At 36.8% G+C, this 20,896-nt stretch overlaps 1 protein-coding gene across 6 annotated transcripts in view; it reads right to left on the minus strand.

Moving 5' to 3' along the window:
• The window catches only part of BCLAF1 (BCL2-associated transcription factor 1), a 26,520-nt gene extending 7,298 nt beyond the window's left edge, over positions 1–19,222 (minus strand). Inside the window, exons 1-11 of one of the 6 annotated variants that reach the window (XR_001360705.1) lie at positions 19,079–19,222; positions 15,204–15,307; positions 12,410–12,523; positions 10,575–11,486; positions 8,932–9,597; positions 8,598–8,767; positions 5,746–5,851; positions 4,583–4,667; positions 2,040–2,215; positions 1,743–1,906; positions 788–968 (exon numbers count right to left, since the gene is read on the minus strand). Coding sequence is in view for 4 of the 6 variants with exons in the window: in XM_005859048.2 (XP_005859110.1) it covers positions 788–968; positions 2,040–2,215; positions 4,583–4,667; positions 5,746–5,851; positions 8,598–8,767; positions 8,932–9,597; positions 10,575–11,486; positions 12,410–12,513 (2,400 nt within the window). In the remaining 2 variants the exon portion in view is untranslated. The remainder of the gene's footprint in view (positions 1–787; positions 969–1,742; positions 1,907–2,039; positions 2,216–4,582; positions 4,668–5,745; positions 5,852–8,597; positions 8,768–8,931; positions 9,598–10,574; positions 11,487–12,409; positions 12,524–15,203; positions 15,308–19,078) is intronic. The other 5 variants (XR_001360704.1, XM_005859044.2, XM_005859048.2 and 2 more) reach the window with 5 other exon arrangements.
• Between the last annotated feature and the right edge of the window lie 1,674 nt (positions 19,223–20,896).

Genomic DNA, 20,896 nt, shown 5'->3' on the forward strand with positions numbered 1-20,896 from the left:
TTGGTTCTTTTCCCTTTGACTAGCCAAGAGTTGTCTAATTCCTTTGAATTATCATAGGAGCCCCAAGTGTTCAACTATACCTATCACCAGTTAAGCAATGCTCTTCTTTTTCTCAATGATCTACTCAATGAACTCTAAAATAACCAACTGGAACTCGATCAAGATAGGAATCTGAATCTAAAAATTAAAGAGTCAAAAAGAATATGCACTAAGAAGTTATTAAAATAATAATTAAAATATGAAGGTAATACGTATGCTGTGTAGAATAAAAAGTTATGGTTCCTATGGTTGATACACATATAAACAAGAACTTGAAGAAAACAGGGAAAAATCAAAATGTTATAATACAAACATGGATTTTTTAAAATGTCTTTAGGTATCTTTCCAAAACTAAGTGATTTTTTAAAATGGGTCTCAATCCATAAATTTCCTTCACTCTTGGGCCTTTAAGTACTATGTATAGTTATTAATTCCAAAGTTAAGAAATGTATCTAGTTTATATAGATGCTTCTAAATCTCAAAATGGCATTTCTTTTAATCAAGCAAAAACATTTATTACTCTGTGTACAAAGAAAGTATCATCCCACTCCAGACCCTCCTCCCTTCCCCTAAATGGCATTTCTTAAATGAAGATACTTCAAATACAATTTCATTTTTCAAGACCAATTTTAACTGTAGGAGTAATGACTCACATAACAATGTCGAAGTCATATAATTTAACTTTCCTTATGTACAGTATTCTAAGGTAAAGTCCTATCAAAAATTCAAAGATAATTTTATCACTTACAAAGGTTCCTCGTGGTCGACTAACTCCTGCAAAGCCCGAGTATTCTTTTAGTTCATGGTGAGTTTTAAATTCTTCTTCTCTTTCCTTCTTACTCTCCTTTTCTTCTCTAGAACTGGGAGAAGAAGGTGATGCTGAAGAGGATGAAGATCGAGAATGATCTTGCTCTCTACTTTTATGTTTACTGAAAAATAAAGAAAACAAAAAAAATGTGCTATCTTTAAAAACGATGAAGAACCTGTTGAATCTTATAATAAGAGGGATATTTTTCAAGCCAAAAAACTATCCCCTATTACAATGATTACATAACTAAAGTAATTGGGTGTTAAAGTTTGACAGTCTGTTTCCATTCTCCTTCAATATTTGTTTTACACCACTACTGAAAATCATACTAGTAGTCTGGAAACTTCAAGTATGAGGTTCAGTTCTTCCATATTTTTAACTTTTTGTTTTTGTTGTTATTTTAAGGAAAGAAAAAGAAGAGTAGGAAAAGGCAAGTTTCAAAATGACTGCAGTTTGTATACCATGGTGAGAATAGTTGGTATGGTTTGGGCCATTACTCCGTTATAGAAATAAAAAACACATGACAGTACAATAAAAAACACAAGTAAAATCCACCATTTACCTAATGAATACCAAAAATAAAAAATAAATAAAAACAATTATCTATGATACTTAGTATTCCTATTATTTATTTGACACTATGGTGAACAATATTACATGATTCTAATACAACACCCGAAAAGGTCATACCTGCAATAACTCTTACCACTGCTAACAGTATCCATGGAAACATTACTTTGAAAGACTAATACACATTGCTATTTCATAAAAACTAATCCTTCCTCCCCCCATCTCTCCCATGTTAAACCACTAGATATCAGTTTAAAATTCTTGTACTCTGGGTGTTATGAGTTGAAAAAGTGCGGAATCAAGCATAACGAACCAAAGTTCTTACACAAACTGTTTCTAGAAATGCACTGCATTGAAGTCCAACCTCCTGATGTAGCCTGGATAATAGGACACATTAATTTGTCATTTTTTTTTTTCAGTGTTAGCTTGCTATTCCAAAGTTTTTGTCCTCATCCACCATAAGCCGAGTAAAAGACAAATACATTTTTGCTGTAAAACAAATAATTTTAATTGTTTAAATTTAAATATTCGATTACACAGTCAAAATTGAAAGCAATTAAGCTGACAATTATTAAAGGCTAATTAGAAGCTAAAACCTAATTCAGACAGTTTTAACAATTACCTGTCGTCTTTGTAAGATTTGTATTCCTTGTAATCTTTTGGAGTTTTTTCCTGCTTTCTTGACCCACTGGATTCCCTGGAGCCCTTGGAATCCCCCCGTTCTTTGCTTCTTTCTTTTCTCCGACGATCAATGTCATGCCGAAGATCAGCAGAGTCACACCTTAATTTTTTATCTCCCTATAAAAGATAGATACAAAGTAACTTTCAGGGGAGAAAGAAAAAATATATTTATGTACATATATAGCCAAATTTTTGCCAGTTTCTAAAGTGACATTTTAGGATCAGAAAAAAGAAAGGATCATAAACTACTTCCGTACTTAGTTTTTGTTAAAGAAAAGTGTAGTTGGTTGTTTTTACTAAGTCATTATGTACACAAGTGCAGTGAGACTGGAAAAGTTATTAAAATCTAATTATCTTAAAAATCCTAAATTTTTGTGCAAAACAATCCATAAATTTTTATGCAAAAAAATAATTATTTTTCCACTCAGCAATCCTCATTATTATCCCTCATCTTTCCAAATAGCATTTTTTAAGGACTTGAACAATGACAAAGGTTATAATCTATAGTTGTGATGTAGCCATCTGCCTATAAAGTTAAGATATCCTAAAGTAATGGTTCTAATTACTTAAACCTCATTATCATCAAGCTCTTTCCAAAGAAGATGACCAACCCAATAAAAACCACTTAAAGGATTCTGTAATTTCCATAACATGCAACTACAATATGATTAATGAAACCAAGTCAAGTTAAACAAGGGTAGAAACAAAGCCAGAAAGACATTATTCCCAATCCTGTACTCAGTATCTTGGGCCATATACTGCCCTTTCTCAATTCAGGTATTGCAACGGACATTAGTTTAACTGGGTCACAATTCACCTCCTTCTTGTTCCATTGCTTTTTCAAATACTATATAATTTAGGAAGATGGAAAGAGGAATCTAGGAATGAAGAAAAATTACACATCAGTAAGATGCTAATAATGTGGACATCCTTGCTAGTATTCAACAATTAGTAGTACTGGGAAGTCTAACTATAATATTCATAAGCATTCATAAACCTGAAAATATAAGTATATATCCAAATAATATCAACTACTCACCTATATGCTCCCAGGCTAACCAAGAAAAAAAATCAAATCAAGAGCAAAAACCTTCCTATTCGCCTAGGTATTACCAAGCCCACAAGTACCAAGCTAAAGGACTAAAGGAAAGTGGAAATAGTTTATAAACTCTAAACTATATGTATATTACACATTAACATATATATTATTCATTCAAACAGGAAGATGAAAGATAAAAGGCAATGGCATATCCACTTGTCCATCCATCAGTAGTAACTATTTTTTCCTCTCCAGTTCAAAAACCAGTATGAGTAACTAGAGAAGCAAAATACTCAGTGTCGGAGCACAAGGATAGACTAAATTGTTGGCGAAACAAAACCGACACTGAATCCAAGGTATTGAAAGTAAAAGCCAAAATTAGTATTCACTTCTCAGAATTGGCTTTTCCAAGATCAATATACTCCATGCAAAGAAACCCTTTTCTTTCTAATCTCTAAATTCCATATCTAGTAAGTCATATTTTAAAAATTTGTACACAACTATTAAAAGCTTCTAGTAATAAAAGTGCCAATGTTTCCATAATAGGCCCATTGTTCAACAACTTTCCAAAACAGATGTATTCTCGTTTTTCTGAATGGAAAACCAATGTCCAAGAAGCTAAATGTTTTCCAAATATCAGACAGTATTTGGTGACAGCCAGAATTTCAACAAAGCAGTACTTCCAAGTCACCTAACCTTTTCATTACAGTTGCTCACTTTCTACTTTTTCCCAGAGTATCATCTGAGGCCCCCCCACCCCCGCCCGCACGAATGAATTTCATTCTCTCAGAGCCCCACCAAGCCAGTTATTCATAGGGGCCTCTCTCAAGTTTAAAAACATTCATCCTCCAAAATCCACAAATATTCTAATATGACATATAGTTTTTGTTCCAAACATTCATTTGTAAATCAGTTATTAGGATGATTATTTCTTAGTCCAGATCAAAAATGCTCAGCAGCCGTGGTATTACTTCTGTGAAGAACCTACAGATTTAATTTAGGCATATATAAATCAAGGAATATTTATTCCAGCTCATCCATTTCATAACAAAACTTTATAGAAATCCTAATATAATTTGTATCATTGCTTTTAAAATGTCCCTTTGTCTGCCCATTGATTCTTTACCCTTTTCTTGGAAGTAATTTCTTCCTTTCATTAGCATTTTTTAAAACTACTCTTGACTTAGGGAGCATTTGAGATCTTGCTCTCTGCATCTATTAACAGTTTGGCACAAATAAACTCTTATAAAAATTCGCCAAAAAAAGAAAAATCTACTCTTGGTTTCTTAGATACATGGTATACTGTCAGCTTAATTTCTTCTAGGAAGGGAATATTGTGTGTGCATGTGTGTGTGTGTGTAAACAATTTGCCTAGACAAACTATGCTTAATACAATATTAACAAAGCTAAACTTAACATTAAAAAACTGTCCCTTCAAAACATACCTTTTGAATTTCTTCTTTGAAAACTCTCTCTTCCCCTGCTAATCGGGTATGCTTCCTCAGGGCACTTGGAGAGATGTCAATTCTCCTTAATATAAAATAAAGTCTGTTTGTAGTCACATTAACTTAATGGTACAAAAGAATCCTTAGAATTTTTCATTTTTGTGAAGAAATACTAGAAAGGTATTTCTCTCCCAATCGACTAATTTAGCATAGTAAAATTATTAACCTAATTACTAACAATTAAGAAATAAAACTATTTCTATTAAAAATGAATTAAAATGTCTTTTTCAACCAGATTTTTATATATAAATGAAGCCTAATCTTTATCTAACTTTTTTAATCAAAAAAGAAAATCTGTTTTGATTAAGTATTATCATTTTAAGTGGCCATCATCATACAATTATAATACAAATACAATTAATATCCTCAATGAAAGCACATTTATTCCTAAGTGTCCCCAATATTTTTAAATATTCAGTGGATCTCTAATTTTATTCTGCACCTCTCCTTGCTTTTTTAAGCTTGTGTCTGTCAGAAGCAACTTCTCAGCACTTCCTCAGCAGTCACCAAAAACCACACCTACTATGTAATAAGTACTAAGTTATATATTTTATAGCCAATAATACTAATTGTCACCACCCTGCAAAATAAACATTGTTATCCTTATTTTATAGATGGAAAAAAATTAATGTTCAGAGATTACATAACTTGTTCAACCCAATTCAGTGAAGTGACAGAGCCAGGATTTGAATTTACACTTGCCTGACTTCAATGTTCATGCTCATTTCATGAAAAATAATTCTGCCTCTCCACCAAGCATTTTTATTTTACAAACTTATTGGAATTAAATTAAATTCAAGGGTTACTCTAGGCATCCAACCCCCTTCCAAAAAGCAAATGTGCTATTTTAATTCCATACTGGGGAGTAATAAAAGAGTAATTAAAACCTAACAACCAGTTTAAACCAAATAAACTGAAAATTAAGAATAAACAATAAATTACCAACTTTTCAAGACTAGAAATATATTTATTCAAGGTATAAATCAGGAATAAAACCAAAGTTCATTTGTATCATGATGATAACAGTTCCAATATAATCTTGGTTAAACAGTGTTTTCCTATCAAAATAGCATTTTTATATGCCTGTTCAATAGTACACATACCTGTGTATCTCAGGGCTCTTTTGGCGGGTACTATGTTCTTCAGTGGCTTTCTGATAGGAAGTGAACCTCTCATTTAGGGTCATCGCAGGTGATTTGAAGTATTGCTCTGTTGATTTAGGAGAAATACTGCCCAATTAGTTATCTTTACTTTAAGAGGGATATTCATTTGTGACAGAAGGGCATGTAGCGAGTGAAAAGAAAATAAAAATATTCAAGAAACCTAGCAGAAAGGAATCAAGTGTTACAAGAGTTTCTCCTACCCTGTCCCTTTTATAACTCTTGTACCTCAACAGGAAACTGATACAAAGTTCCTCACAGGTCCCTGTCAATACTACATATAATACAAAAACAATAGATTAAACTGAGTCTCTAATTTCATTTCAATAATGCACTATTTCATCAAACAGAACAAAAACAAAATGTGAATATCCTTATACCCTGCCAATTATGAACAAGTTACTTCAAGTAATCATTTGCAGAAAATAAAAATGACATAACTACATTGTTGGTTTTAGTAAACAAAATTATTTCATCAAAAACTATACTGACGACAAAAATTGGATTTAAGAAAAAACTTAATACTGCTATTTCAATTAGAAAATATTTTTCAATTAACATTCATTAATTACTCAAAAAATCTGGCATCTTGGCAAACCTGACAGCACATTTGATATTAATGCCTTGTCTTTCTTTTAACAATTTTTAAATTAGTGATATCAATACTAATTTTTAAACTAGTTCATGGTATGTTGTAAATGTAAAATACAGAAGATGTGTAAGTCATGAAATGTTACATTACGAAGCAAGCTATCTGCTTAACAGGTCAACATACATCTGTGTCAACTTACCGCCCAGTATCCAGCACATGTCTCATAACCAATTAAAACTTGAAACGGCCACTACAAGGGTAGTGCCTCAATCTTAATTCCATGAAACCCAGGAATTTGAGCTAGCAACTCAGTTTTTATGCCATTTTTGCCAGGAAGACAGAAGATTCAACTTTGCCTGTATCTTTCAACAGCTATTTTACTTTGAAACATGGATTTTGCCATTTCAAAACATATTCCAGGACCTAGTTACAATGAAAAAGAAAACATCACTGGGCATTTTCAGCTCTAGGTTAAGTAAGAGCTGTTTAGATCGGTTGCACAATACCAGTAATAAAACATAACTACAGTTCTTTAAAAAAAAAAAGAAAATGAAAAAGCAAAAAATTTTATCAAAACCTGATCTCAAAATTCAGCAATAAATTGTAAAATGTGGAGACAGGTCAAAAAAATGTGAAAAAAGAAAAATGTTAATGTTTCCTATTTTATGTACCACAGTAATATGGTCATAAACTGTTTCACAAACCCAGTTATAGCCAAACAACAAAAGAATTTTGTTACCATGCTTAAATAATTACAGTAAAAAAAAAAAGAAATTCATTATTTATTCAGTTTTGAAATATCAAGTGCATAAAGAATTGCTAGTGATAAGTTTCAGCTATCACAATGAGTTGTTCTCATGTCAAAAGACAAACTTTTTTAAAAAAATGGTTTTTAAGACCAACAGCCATGGTGACTCCTGAATAAGAATCTATGTCATAGCACACTGCCTTTTAAAGACAAAAACAAAACAAAACTTAAACCTAACTGCCCAAAAAGTCATACCCTAAACCTTTGAAACTAATTTTGAAACTAGAATTACATAGTGGGGAAAATAGCACATCAGAACTTCAGTGAAACGCATACCTTTATCATCTTTAGTATCTAAAGAAATCTCACCATTATCCTAATTAGTCATAATTCATGTAATCATTACTAATCTACTTTTAAATTTCTTGAACTTGTTTACCTTTTAAAAATCCTAATATGGCCCTAGCCAGCTTTTCTCAGTGGTTAGAGCGTTTGGCCCATGGAATGAAGGACGCAGGTTCTATTCTGGTCAAGAGCACGTACCTTGGTTGCAGGCTCCATCCTGGGCCCCAGTCGGAACATGTGCGGAAAGCAACCAATAGATGTCTCTCTCTCACATCAATGTTTCTCTTTGTCTCTCCCTATCCCTTCCACTCTCTCTAAAAATCAATGGGGGAAAAAAAAAAAAAACTTCAGGTAAGGATTAAAAAAAATAAAGTAAAAAATCCTAATATGCCCAGCTGACATGGTTCAGAAAAGAGATTCCCGGTGAGGGCACATGCCCGGGTTGTGGGCTTGATCCCCAGTAGGGGGGCATGCAGGAGGCAGCTGATCAGTGTTTCTCACTGATGTTTCTTTCTATCCCTCCCCCTTCCTCTCTTTCTAAAATCAGTAAAATATCTTTTTTAAAATCCTAATAATTTTTTTCTGGTTTATTTATCATGTAGAAAAGGTAAGTATTATAACAAATTAAGTAATACAAAGACAAGATAGGATAATCCAGTTTTCCCACAGGTTTCAGGTTTTTAAAGTTGAAAAAATTCTTAATGTTCAGTAACAATGCTGTTTGACTTTGTTATAAATCCATGCCAAGTACATTATAAGTCATACACATGCAGGTAATGGAAGGTAATCTGTAAGCATTCTGCACTTCAAATACAGTATAATGGCACATTTCAAAAAAACTTTCAGCATTAACAAAATCTACATTGTGTTTTACCATGATATACATTTTTAGGGTATGTTTTAGCTCTTAATATTTCAATTGGTTTTTATTAAATATCATCATGCTGGCAAGACTGAAAGCACTCTTCATGAAACACTCCTTTTTCCAAAATTTTAATGCTGTCTGTATTCTTGCTATCCCTAGGCTACATTAATTATTAGGCATTGCTGTTCATTTTCTTCTATTTGCAGGAGAAATTCAATTCACAATACTAAGCATACTAAACATACCTTTAACGTGATGAACCAAGGACACAATGTGCTGAATAAATGACTCTGAAGTGCTCTTGCTGGCCTGAGGCAACTTAATGTGGTCAAAGATGGATCGGAATTCTTGCTCCTTCTTGACAGAATGGACAAGTGTACTAGCAAGTAGCCTGTCTTTAGTCAAGGAAGCAGGTCTGGAACATATCGGTACACACACACACATACAAACAAAATATACCATTGGTTTGAATATGAAAATGGGAAATGTATTCAGAAAATAAAAAAATTAAATGAAATATTAACCAACCACCCACATTTTAAAAGCCATTTTATTTACTGGGCATTAATGTGAAATTACCTGTTAGAATCATCAAGAGGAACAGGGGCCATTTTGAGTTTGACTTCAGGACGATGAGAATCGCTGGCTATCATTTTAATCCTAAGTGGGCTCTCCTCCCTGAAGGTAGACTTTTCTCGTGCATCCAGATTCTTGTGTAGAGGGGGACTGTAATCAAAGAGGTCTTTGAGCTTTTCAGACTTTACCTGCTCAGGTGACTGAGTTTCTTTCTTTACTGTTATTCTCTCAGAATTTTTGTCGTCTTCCTTGTGCTTATCTTTTGTAGTGCTAGGCCTTTCCACTACATATCCAGTCTCTTTAAGTTTATAATTTTTTTCTTCTCTAAATCCATCACTTTCTCTATTGCCTTTCAGTGAAACTTTGGACTTGTACTTGTTTCCTTCCTCCTCAGTATTCCGGTGAGATGTAGTAGCAAAATTTTTACCCTGATCTGCAAGGACTGACTTTCTGAACTGTCTGTAATCTTCTGTCTCCTCTGTGTCATCCCCTTCTGAATCATTAAACTTTTGTTTTCCAGACTCTTTATCACTGAAGTAATCTAGGGCTTCCTGATCTTCCCATTCTCCCTCTGCCCTCCCTTTCTCTGATCCTTTCTCCTTTGGAGCCTCTTTATCCCTGGTATTACCCCTATCAAGCAGGAATACTCTAGACTCTTCATCTGTGAACCTGTGAATAAGCAAAGAAGAGGATGGTAACTCTGGATTGCATTCACTGTGGATAACTTGCATACTTAAATGTGCTGCCCAATACCACAGGACCGGTAATGAGAGGGAAAAACCCTACTGAAAGTGTTTTCAGATTCCACTTTTAAAACAGTAAAGGCATCCATATAGCACTTAAGTACTGAGTTTTTAAATCAATTTATGTAGTAGACTTCCTGAATGTTAAAAAGCAGAAGCCATTCTCAAAAACCTATTCTTATTCAGTCACAGCCCACAAATCTGCACTAACATCCAAATTCCCAGAGATCCTATAACATACATCACAGCTTAAGTTTAACTTCTGAGGCTAAGAATCACTAGTAAACTATTTATTTACTTAATAGCATTCTACGTATTTTACACAAAATTTCTGATTATTTCATTTAGCAACACTTGAAATTAGAATTCAAACCGAGTACCTGTTTCAAATATCACTAGTCAGTATCTGTTTCAAATATCACTAGTCATTATCTTTTCTATGGTCAGGCAGATTCATTAAAAATTGGCAGACGGACTATTTATAATACTACACAAGTTAAGAACATGAAATAGAATTGCATTATTTATATAGGTCACATTATAATGCTGAAGAGAACAAAATAAGCTTTTAATGCTCTAACATTACAAATTAATCCCTGAAAATTTTGTTTTTACATGTTAACAATTACGCTTTACACTACTCATTTTTCGTTTACATTCTTAATTCTGAACTTACTGAAAATGGATAAACAAAGGAGGAATATAAATTAGTTCTTATTAAAACAACTTCCAAAGTTAAAGAGATGCAAGTAAAAACAATATGGAATTAACTTATAAAGGAATTCATGAGTAAAAATAGCTAAATACATATAGCAGTGCAATTTTAAGTCTTATAAATCCAAAGAGAATTCAAAGAATAAAACTATTAATATTTTCATCTAAATTCTCTGCTTTAGTTCTTACCTTTTTAAGAATTTTCCTGTCTTTGCAGTTTCCTGATCTCCACCATCAGGATAAAATGAAGAACGTCCCCTAGCCTCATCTCTTGGAGCATTCTGTGGTGTGATTGTCTTTGCAGGGCTTCTTCGTGAAGGGATGTGATGAATTGGACTATTCTGAGAAGGACTATATCGACTAGATCCATTTCCAACAGAACCAGACCCAGATCTTTCAGGACTATGCTGAATGGAATGTGAATGCTGAGAGGGGGTGTTTTTTGCAGAGTGGACTGTACTGAGCATGGGCGCATCAGAGCAAGATGAACTCTGACTAGGTGGCGTAGCAATTGGTGAAGGACTATGGGGTGATCTAGGGCTATTATCATAAGCTGAAAGGCCAGGCCAAATATCACCAGATGTGGCTGATGATTTATTAAACTCATCAATAGATTCAGATGGGTCATGTTCAAATGTATCTTTCGGTTCCTCCTGTGATTTATTTTTCAAAGGACTCTCTTCTTGGGGCTCCCCTTCAGATTTTTTGGTTTGTTTTTCCTGAGACCCTCGTCTTTTAGAGACAGGAGATTTGCTATATGGGGATGAAGAACGAGAAGAGGATGATCTTGGAGACCTAGAGGATCTGTATGACCGGCGAGATCTGCTTCGGGATCTTTGAGAAGAAACGGATCTTCTTTTTGGACTTCTGGAACGTGAACGACCTCGTCTAGGACTCCTAGAGTGTCTTCTGTTCCAGACAGGTCTATAGCCACCTCGATGATATCTACCTCCTCCACCTTGATAATACCCTCTACCCCTTCCTCTGTACCCATAAGGTCGTCTCATTCCTCTATTATTTCTGTAATCTCGCCGGTAATCTCTAGAATAAATACGATCTCTACTACGAGATCTTGAATACGTCCTGGAACGAGACCTAGAACTAAAAATGAAATAAATATCAATGCAATAAAAATAAACTATTCCATCCTACCATTCTAAATAGTCCAAGTTGAATATAGCATGCAAATCAATTGTCAAAACTAAAAATTAAAAAACAACGCATGTACACAAAAGTAAAAGTTTACTGTTTTTAATGAAAAGCGTCTCATTTCTAAGGTAAATATTGAGAGACTAAATTAAAGACCTTAGAAATGAAGGCACAGAAAATGGGGGGGAAAAGACATATTCAACAGAACATACTAACAAATTATAGTACATTTATTCAAGCACTTAAAGAAAAAGTGTAAAAGAATTTTTAACAGCACAGAAAAATATTCATCAATGAAATACCATTGGCCAAATGCATACATAATATAAAGTTAGGCTTAGAAAAATATAACAAAAAAATCATAAACTAGTATTAATTCTTAATGAGATTATGGTCACTTTTATTTTCAACGTATGGTTTCCATTTTCTATGCTAATTATGTATTACTATTTAAAGAAAGATAACTGAAGTTAATCATTTTTAACAAAAGAATAAACTTATGGGTGCCTTGAGTCAGAAATAGTAAGCAACTATGAAATCATATATAGATTTACTGCCAAATAATTGTTACTTTATCTAATTCATCTCAACATATAGATAAAAACAAGAAATCACCATAGAGTGCACAGCACAGTAAGAATCTGAGATATAGCGTTAGACTAGCTGGATTCTAATCTAAGCTCTGCCAGTTATTAGCTTACAACTTGGACAGTTTTCAACTTCTCTAACTGTAAAATGAGGGTAACAACAGATCAATTTGACAAGATTCTTTGAGAATATATTAATGAATTTAGCACTATTGTATATAGTAAACACTCCATAAGTATTAGATATCACTATCATTATTAAAAGACTTAAAAAGGACAGTAATTCACCTGTATCTCTTCTTTCTAGAGTGTGACCTTGATCTTGATCGAGAACTAGACTGTGATCTAGACTTTGATCTTGAAGAATGTGATCTAGAATTGGAGCGACCCATTTCTTTACTCCTAGTAAAATGAGACCAAAATAGGTTAAAAATCACAATATAATAGAAGTTTCACATCATTTAACTTATTTTTTTACAAACTGAATTTTATAAGGAGAAACTTCTATCATTTTCAAATGAGTACTAAGCCAATCAATTATTCCTAACTAAAAACTGTATTTTCACTTGAATGAAAGGTATCCTATCCTATATAATAAAACCCTAATATGCAAATCGACCAAACGACGGAACGACTAGTCACTATGATGCACACTGACAATTGGGGGGCAGACACTCAACGCAGGAGGCAATGGGGGGGGGGCGGGGCTGGCCGCCACCCGCCTGTCGCTGGTCACCCCACAGATCGGCCCTGATCGCTGGCCAGGCCTAGGGACCCTACCCTACATACTGGGAACAGTCTCTTAGATTTAAAAATTAAAACTAGCAAGGCTACTCTAACACTGTGTGACAAAGCCAATTACTTAATTTCTCTCTGTTTCAGTTTTTCCACCCAAAAGATGGAGAAAATGGTATTACTGCCTCAGAAGGATCATGTTATGTACTACTTTTTATAATGCGGGCAAAAAAATATAGCTGCCCATACAACAGCAAGATGCCTTTCACCCGTATGAAAAGTATGGTCACTGGTACATGCAGCATCCCGGGTTGCGAGAGGGATGTCCAACTGCCGGTTTAGGCCCGATCCCTGCGGTCGGACATCCCCCAAGGGCACAGGCTGAGGGACCCCGCCCCCTCCCGTACACAAATTTCGTGCACCGGGCCTCTAATTGTATATACTGAGGACACAACAGAAAATTTCTATGGACTGCCCCACCTATGTGCCTCAATCCAAAAAGGTAGAAGTCAGAAACAGCAGTAATACCAGACTGCAGCAGTATGTTAGATGTTATTCCATGCCCAATACAAATGTCTACCTCTCCCATAAAAAAGATAGTATCAGAGTATTACAGATAAGAAATCTGAGACACCTAACAGGTTTGGCTCTGTGGATAGAGTGTTGGCCTATGGACTGAAGGGTCCCAGGTTCGATTCCGGTTAAGGGCTTGTACCTTGGTTGTGGGCACATCCCCAGTAGGAGGTGTGCAGGAGGCAGCTGATTGATGTTTCTCTCTCATCGATGTTTCTAACTCTCTATCCCTCCCCTTCCTCTCTGTAAAAAATCAATAAAATATACTTAAAAAAAAGAAATCTGAGACAAAGAAAATACAAGTAGCATAATACTGAAGAAAAATAAACCTACCGGACTGTCATCACAATGCTTTATGGCCCTGAAATGGGATTAAACTGACCACTTCATGTACACAATACTGACTGGAATGGTGGATAGTCTCCTAGTAGAAAAAAATCTCTGGAGTCATGACTCTACTCTCATAATAAAAATGGATTTATATGACAATGCCTAGTCTACCTGTAGCTTTCTGGTAAGAAGATGAAAAAGAATAAAAGATAAAGAAACTGGAGGAATGCTCCAAGAAAGAGCTTGGAGCTACAAGAAAAAGAGAACTGGATACCAGTATTCTAACTTTTCCAAACACTATTTAGTATCTAATGTAATTAGTATCTAATTAGACCTCAGAAATCAGTAACACTACTAATTAATGTTTAAGATCTACTCTTCATAAAATTTTATTTACGTCTATATCTCCCGTTTACCTATGCTATACTTTCTAAATTTCCACTAAATTACTCAAAATTAGTAATTTCTATAAGTGACTCACTAAACTAATAACCTGCAATTGCCATGTATTTATACCATTTATCCTACCACCAAATATTTTTAAGGCATTTATTTTACCTACCTTGCCTTTGCTCAATATTATGAAATAGTATTTAAAAGTTGAATTATGTCTGCATACTTCCTCATGAGGAAACATAAATGACAAATTCAAGGTTTCCGATAAATATTTATTTCAAAATAAAAGGTAACTATCCTTATATACACAAATATCAGCTTTGTCTTCTCACTCTTTATTCTAAGTAAGAAAGAAATACATAAAAACAGTATGCTCTTCAGAATTGTAGTGAGGACATGTAACACACTTAAAAGATTAGGCATGCCCTAGCTGGTTTGGCTCAGTAGATACAGCATCAATCTGCGGACTAGAGGGTCCCGGGTTTGATTCCGGTCAAGGGCACATGTCTGGTTGCGGGCTCAATCCCCAGTAGGGGCGTGCAGGAGGCAGCCGATCCAGGAGTCTCTCTCATCATGGATGTTTCTATCTCTCTCTCTCTCTATCCCTTCCTCTCTCTGAAATCAATAAAAATATATTAAAAAAAAAAAGATTAGGCACACAGTAAGCAATCAACTTTCATTACATTAGCACCAATGTAAAAGGGAAAAAACTAAATTATGGAACTCTCTTGTATGTGTAAGGGAAGATCAATTAGACAAGATTATTTTGTCTTGCTTTACTTTTAAATAGCTTTGTGTGTTCTGAGTCTTTAAGTAGATGTGTTTATAGAAATAGAAGCAGACACACAACTTATAAGCAGGCGAGATAAAAAGAATCTTTATCCTAAAACTAACTTTTAAGTCTGCCTTACTCCATACAAGCCACCAAAACAAACAAAAAAAAAGAGCTTCAGACCACATCACTTTTAATCATTCAGTCTGAATCATGAGTGTAGCAGTCACGTTTTCTCAAGCTAAACTGAAAACTAGAAAAATGAATGTTATATACCTTGGGTTTTATGCAGGATAGAGCAATCAAGTGAAGTCTTCGAGATACTGTAAAATTCTTCCTGGAGAATATGTTCTCAGATAGTAAACTCTAAATTCAAATTCCTGGCAAAAAATAAAAAATATGAGTTTGATTTATGGTAAATTCAATACACACAGTTTATACTCAGCACTACAATATGTACTCTTAATAAAGACACTAATGATTTCAGGGAAGGGGAAATAGACTTAGGAAATAAAAGTTTTAACCATAAAAGCTTAAAGAACTTTTTTGTTTTAATCAGAATGCAACAGTATATCATTAAACTGAGAGCACCTTCACTTTTTAATTTAAATACTTCAATTCTAATTTCAGCAATATGGGCTTTACAAAACATAAGCTATGCCGTCCTCCTACCAGAAAATTCCAAAGAAGCTAACATAATGCCATCTTGACATATATATGTAGTTAGTATTCTTAATGCTATAGCTTATAAACATATCTAAAATGAGTTTATTTTAATGCTCTGCTAACTTATTCTCCCTTGGCCAATTCCTTTTATACAGTTTAGTTTCACCTGAAACTGATTTTTTATAATTCATACGACAACCATCACAGTAACTCTAACACGTGGGCCTAAAAAGCATTTTGATAAAAGTATATAGCAAACATTCCAATAAAGAAACAGCCAGTAAATTAAACAAATATCTAGTTGAAGCCAATATTCTTCCTAAACTAATTTACTACTAATATTCAAATAAATTTAAATATTGCACAAAATATTTAGCAGTTATCAATACTGAAAAGGTTTGCCTTGTGAGTAATATTCAGGGATTGTCAATTACAAGCAAAGGATAGTCAAAAAACACTAGGGGAGCAAAAGACACACTAAGGAATACAGGACGGATGCATGCCTATACTGAAGGAATTCATAAACCAGCTTAAATAAACACAAACACACACATTAACCTGAAAATCTGTGAACCTTACCAAGTAATGGATTCAATTTAAAAAATGCAATAAAATTAGAAATACAAAGCAGAAAAAAATGGTAAGATTAAACTAGTAAACCAAGAACAATGTTCCCTCAATACCCATGCCCCTAATGTCAGGGGAGATTAAGAGAGTTGAGGATCAAGCTAGGAAGGAGGAATAGGAATCTAGTGATTGAGGGAAACATACTAAAGTAAAAAGTAGCAAAAAATAAAAATAAAAGGCCAGAACCAGAAACAAAGGATTTCTAAAGTGCATGCATACTTATAGTTTTAAAAATATTAACTCCCTCAAGTGGGCAGGGAAAAACTAATCTTCTAAATTGGTGTCATGAAACTTTATTCTGACCTAGAAGTCCAATACTACTGAGACTTACTGCTGGAAGTGATACAAGTGCGTTTTACTTAACAAATCTAAAAGGCTAATTTTAATTTCTATATATCCAGACAAGAACCAACTGCCAAATCTCTACTGTCATGATTTTTGAAGTTCTAAGAAAATATATATTAGAAATAGTAACATGAAGGGGAGAGGGGCTGTAGGCTGTCAAGACTAATATACATATATATATTATTGTGCACAATCTATAAATACATTCAAGTATCCATATGGAGAATTCAATTATCATATTTAAAATATGGCATACAATGTATTTTATAATATTTAACATAAAATGTAAGTATTTAACATGTTACATTAATCATATCTAACAAAGTCAGAACAAAGACTATAATCAACTCAGCTAATTTTTTAAAATGCAAATCTATGTACAAAGCACTGTGCTACAAATTACGGATATGTGGCTATGTAAGAGATCCCTGCCCTCCAAAAACCAACTATCGAGGAAAAGAAATAAACAAATCATAGCAAACTAAATATCTAAAAACCAACCATGTGCCAAGAACTGTGCTTACTTTTAAATCACCTCATTTAATCTTCATACTCTCATGAGCTACACATAACTCCATCTTTCAAATGGAGAGAACTCCAAGCTTTCAGAATTTCTCTGAATTTATAAGGTGCCTATGCCATGCACTATTATTCTAGGGTTAGAAATAGAACACTTTAAGTGAGACACGTTGGACCTTTTGATTCCCTATCCACTTCTTTGTTAATCACTGTAAATTACACAGAATTCACTAGTGTTAAACTAATAATTTTGAATGTTTCTGTAAACTCCCACTTCAAAGCTCTAAGTAGAACTGAAAAGCTTTCTCTATTTCTACAAGTCTCCTCAGACATCAAGTACAACTAGCTATCCACATAAGTCAGTCAATAAATTAAACTAGAATTGAGCCTATCAATTGATAAGTTTTTACAATTCTGTCTCCCAAGTCCTAAAATACTATTCGGCCACATGAAGAATCAGCTCTAGTTAAATCTCCTTTGCCACCATTTTAATTATCTTAAGGGGAATTTCAGGGTTTACCATATCTAACACGGAACATATGGTATCCTTAAAACAAGAGGCTATAAGCCATCGGTAAACAGACTTTAAACTGGTTCACTATGAGTTATTTTACACACACAACCCTTCCCATCAAATTATTTATCCTCAATTGGCTAGGATTACATAAAAACGCAAATAAATTTGTAGCGGTTTTTCCTATGGAAAGGTTCTTATCTAAACAGCAGCGCAACCATTCCAAGTAGACTCCAACTGGAAAGAGATTCACATGAGGAATAATTCCCCACAAAATTGAAAAGGCGCTGCTGCTGCCAGATGTCTGAGATAGCTAATCTCTTAAATCAGTTTCGGTCATATTTACTTTCAACTTTGGTCTTAATTTTCTTCAATTCTAAAACGCTTAAAAAAAAAAGTCTGATGTATAAAAAAGTAGTTGCCAGTACTGCTGCTGGGTTCTGATGAGATAAATCCTAAAAGTAAATAAAGCCAACTTATGGACTTTCATTTAAACGAGGGCAAAGTCACTAGCCTCAACTCACCACTCCCACCCACTCACCCCCCAACTACCAGTCATGGCTGCACCATTTCTGACACGATGTAATGGGCTGAATCATTTGCTGAAAGGACACGGCTCCACTGGTACCGCTGGACAACTAACTGCCCTTTCGGACCGGAAGTCGTAGGGCCGCGCTGAGATTGCTCGGCTCAGGCCCACTCCCCACGCCAGGAGCCAGTAACTAGGCACCAACTCCGAGAGTCAACAGCGCCCGGTTCCTCCAAAACAGAGTGGGTTGCCAAGGGGATCCGGGAAGATTAACCACAGAGAGAATTTTCCCGAAACACCAAGGGCCCGAGGTGGATGCGGGATTCAGTTACGAGAGACAGAACAGCATCCTACACATAGTAAAATAACAAAAATGAGGCGTAAACCGACGGGTAGCGTGAAGCCGAGGAAAAGGAGTTTAAAGACGATGCGGGGTGTCTACTACCCAGTGCACTTTGCTGCAGATCGTAATTACTTTACCAAAATCCTAAAGGCCCAGAAGAAAGGTGGCGTTCCCAGCCAATGAGGAGAACCCAAGTAGCACCGCTCACGGCCTCAGGAGCCAGAAGGCGGGGAACGGAGGGAGGAACCGCGCGTGCGCGGGCCCAGCGTTCAGCCGGGCGCGCGCCGGGGTCCAGGACGAAGAAATGGGGGAAGGGTTGAGGAGGAGGATATGCGCACGCGCACGGGAAGGCCGCGCGGTCTCGGGCTCTCCACCAGGTTTTTAGTCAGGCGCGCGCGCACTGTTCTCGCTGCTAATCACCACCCCCCCCCAACCTCTTGGCTCGTAGCACCTCGAAAACCTGAGGGAATCTGACGGGGAAACACATAAATAACGGCACAACGTCTCCTGGGTTTTGCTGTCGCCGCCAACCCGCCACCACCCACAAAAGACTCGGCACTCACTACCCTTGAGTGAATTCGCTACCCTGAATGCAGCATGAGGCCTACCTGACACGCCGAAGCAAGGTTCCCGGGACTTATCTTCGTTGTAACTACACAGCGGCCATTTCCCGACTGAAGAACGGGAGGAAAACCATAGAGCTATCTTCGACGCGCTAGCTCGCCTCCGTCACTTCCGAATTGGGGCGTGGCCTCTGGTGCCGCTAAATAGCTGAGCAAGCCCCGCCCACCCTTTCGCCTTAAACCGGCTCCCAGGCCGCTGTTAAGACGTTGCCTGAGGCTTTCTGGGAAGTCTCGTGGCTGGTCTCGCGCGAATTCCGGCGGCCCCGCCCTCGAGCCCTGAGCGGCCGCCTCAGCGCGGATGGAGGTAGATAGTGGGCGGAGTGATCTGCCAGGGCCGTGAGGTCGCCTCGACCCACGGTGGGGTTAGCGGGCGTCTCTCCTCGCTTCGAGGGGACCCTCGGAACCTGTCTTTCGCCCCCATTTTTTGCCGTCTGGTGCATTCCTTCTCAGACCGAGCCAGAAACAAAGACACAATCCCACACCGAGGAAAAGACGGGAGACGAGGCCGCTCGGCTAGCGCACGTCGTCTCCCTACGCCAGAAAGCGCCGGGTTTCTTCTGGGGCGCCTGACTGTAAACTAGGAAGTGTCGCTCTCGCTCTGATAGACAAGGTGCCAAGCGCACTTCGATAGGAAAATGGCCACGCTCCGAGTCTCTTCCCTGAGTAGCGTGTGACCAACTCGGCTGCCCCTAACGGAGCTCGGCCGCAGGACTCGCGAGGGGCGCGGGCTGTCGGGCGGGTTTCCTCACAGTTTGCTTCTTTCCTCACGACGTGGTGAGGCTTCACCGCCGCGGCAGCTCGGCCGTCGGCATGAAAATAGAGCACGGAGCGTAAGGCTCCCGTGTGCCGGCCGGAAAACGGCCCCACATAGCTGGGTCCGCCAGAAATAGGAGATTATAAATAGGCCAGCCACGTTTGAGTCGGATAGGACGTGAACGAAGAGCCACCGCACATTTCCTATCAGTGCCCCTGGGAGCCGCACTGTCCTCCTCAGGGCCTGTAACCGCGACAGCTCCGACGTCTGGGGGCGTAAACCACCTGAAGGGACTTCGAAGCTGCCGTCAGCAACCCGTCTTCCGTCAGTTACATCCGCCGTCTTGGCCCCAGCTGCGAGTTTAACACTGTGCTTAAGGCCCCCTCCCCTCACAGTCCAGTTCACCAGTTCAACTATTGAAAGTATTTATTAATAATTATGAATTCTCGGTTTTCCCTACAAGCACAGGCCGCCCCCACCCCCACCCCCCCGGACCTGGGGGCAGTCATCGTCGGCCTGTGCGGTGCCCTGGGAAGTCCCGAGCATCGAGTAGGTGCTCAGCAAACACTGAGTGGGTGAACTATATGAAAAGAATAAAAACGAATCATTGACGGCTCAGTACAACTCCTCTATTCTGCATGCATTTGGGCGAGGGGTGAGGTTAGGGGGCAGGGGCCTTAGTGCCAACAGCACTGACCCGCTGTTTCCCCAATACACCAAAATCGGAGCGTAGTGATTTGCAGCCTAGGCCGTTATCTTAAAAACCTTTTCTGCAATTCCATGGCGTACACACTGAAAATAAAGTCACCTTTCCGAGGCAGGTTAACTGTGATGTAAAATAACCCGAGGTAGTAACAAAGAAAAAGACACATCGGAACAAATTTCTCTTGAACTAAGTCCATTTGATACACGATACTTGATTCTACCTACTTCTTGGTAATAAAACTTTTGTTTCCTGTTGAAAATACAAATAATGTCAAAAAGAACGTTGAGTAAAAATTGAGCCCATTTAACAAAACAGAAAATTATCCCAAGAAGTATAAATTGTA

The sequence above is a fragment of the Myotis brandtii genome, unplaced genomic scaffold (genome assembly GCF_000412655.1).
Source record: "Myotis brandtii unplaced genomic scaffold, ASM41265v1 scaffold123, whole genome shotgun sequence".
Lineage (NCBI taxonomy): Eukaryota > Metazoa > Chordata > Mammalia > Chiroptera > Vespertilionidae > Myotis > Myotis brandtii.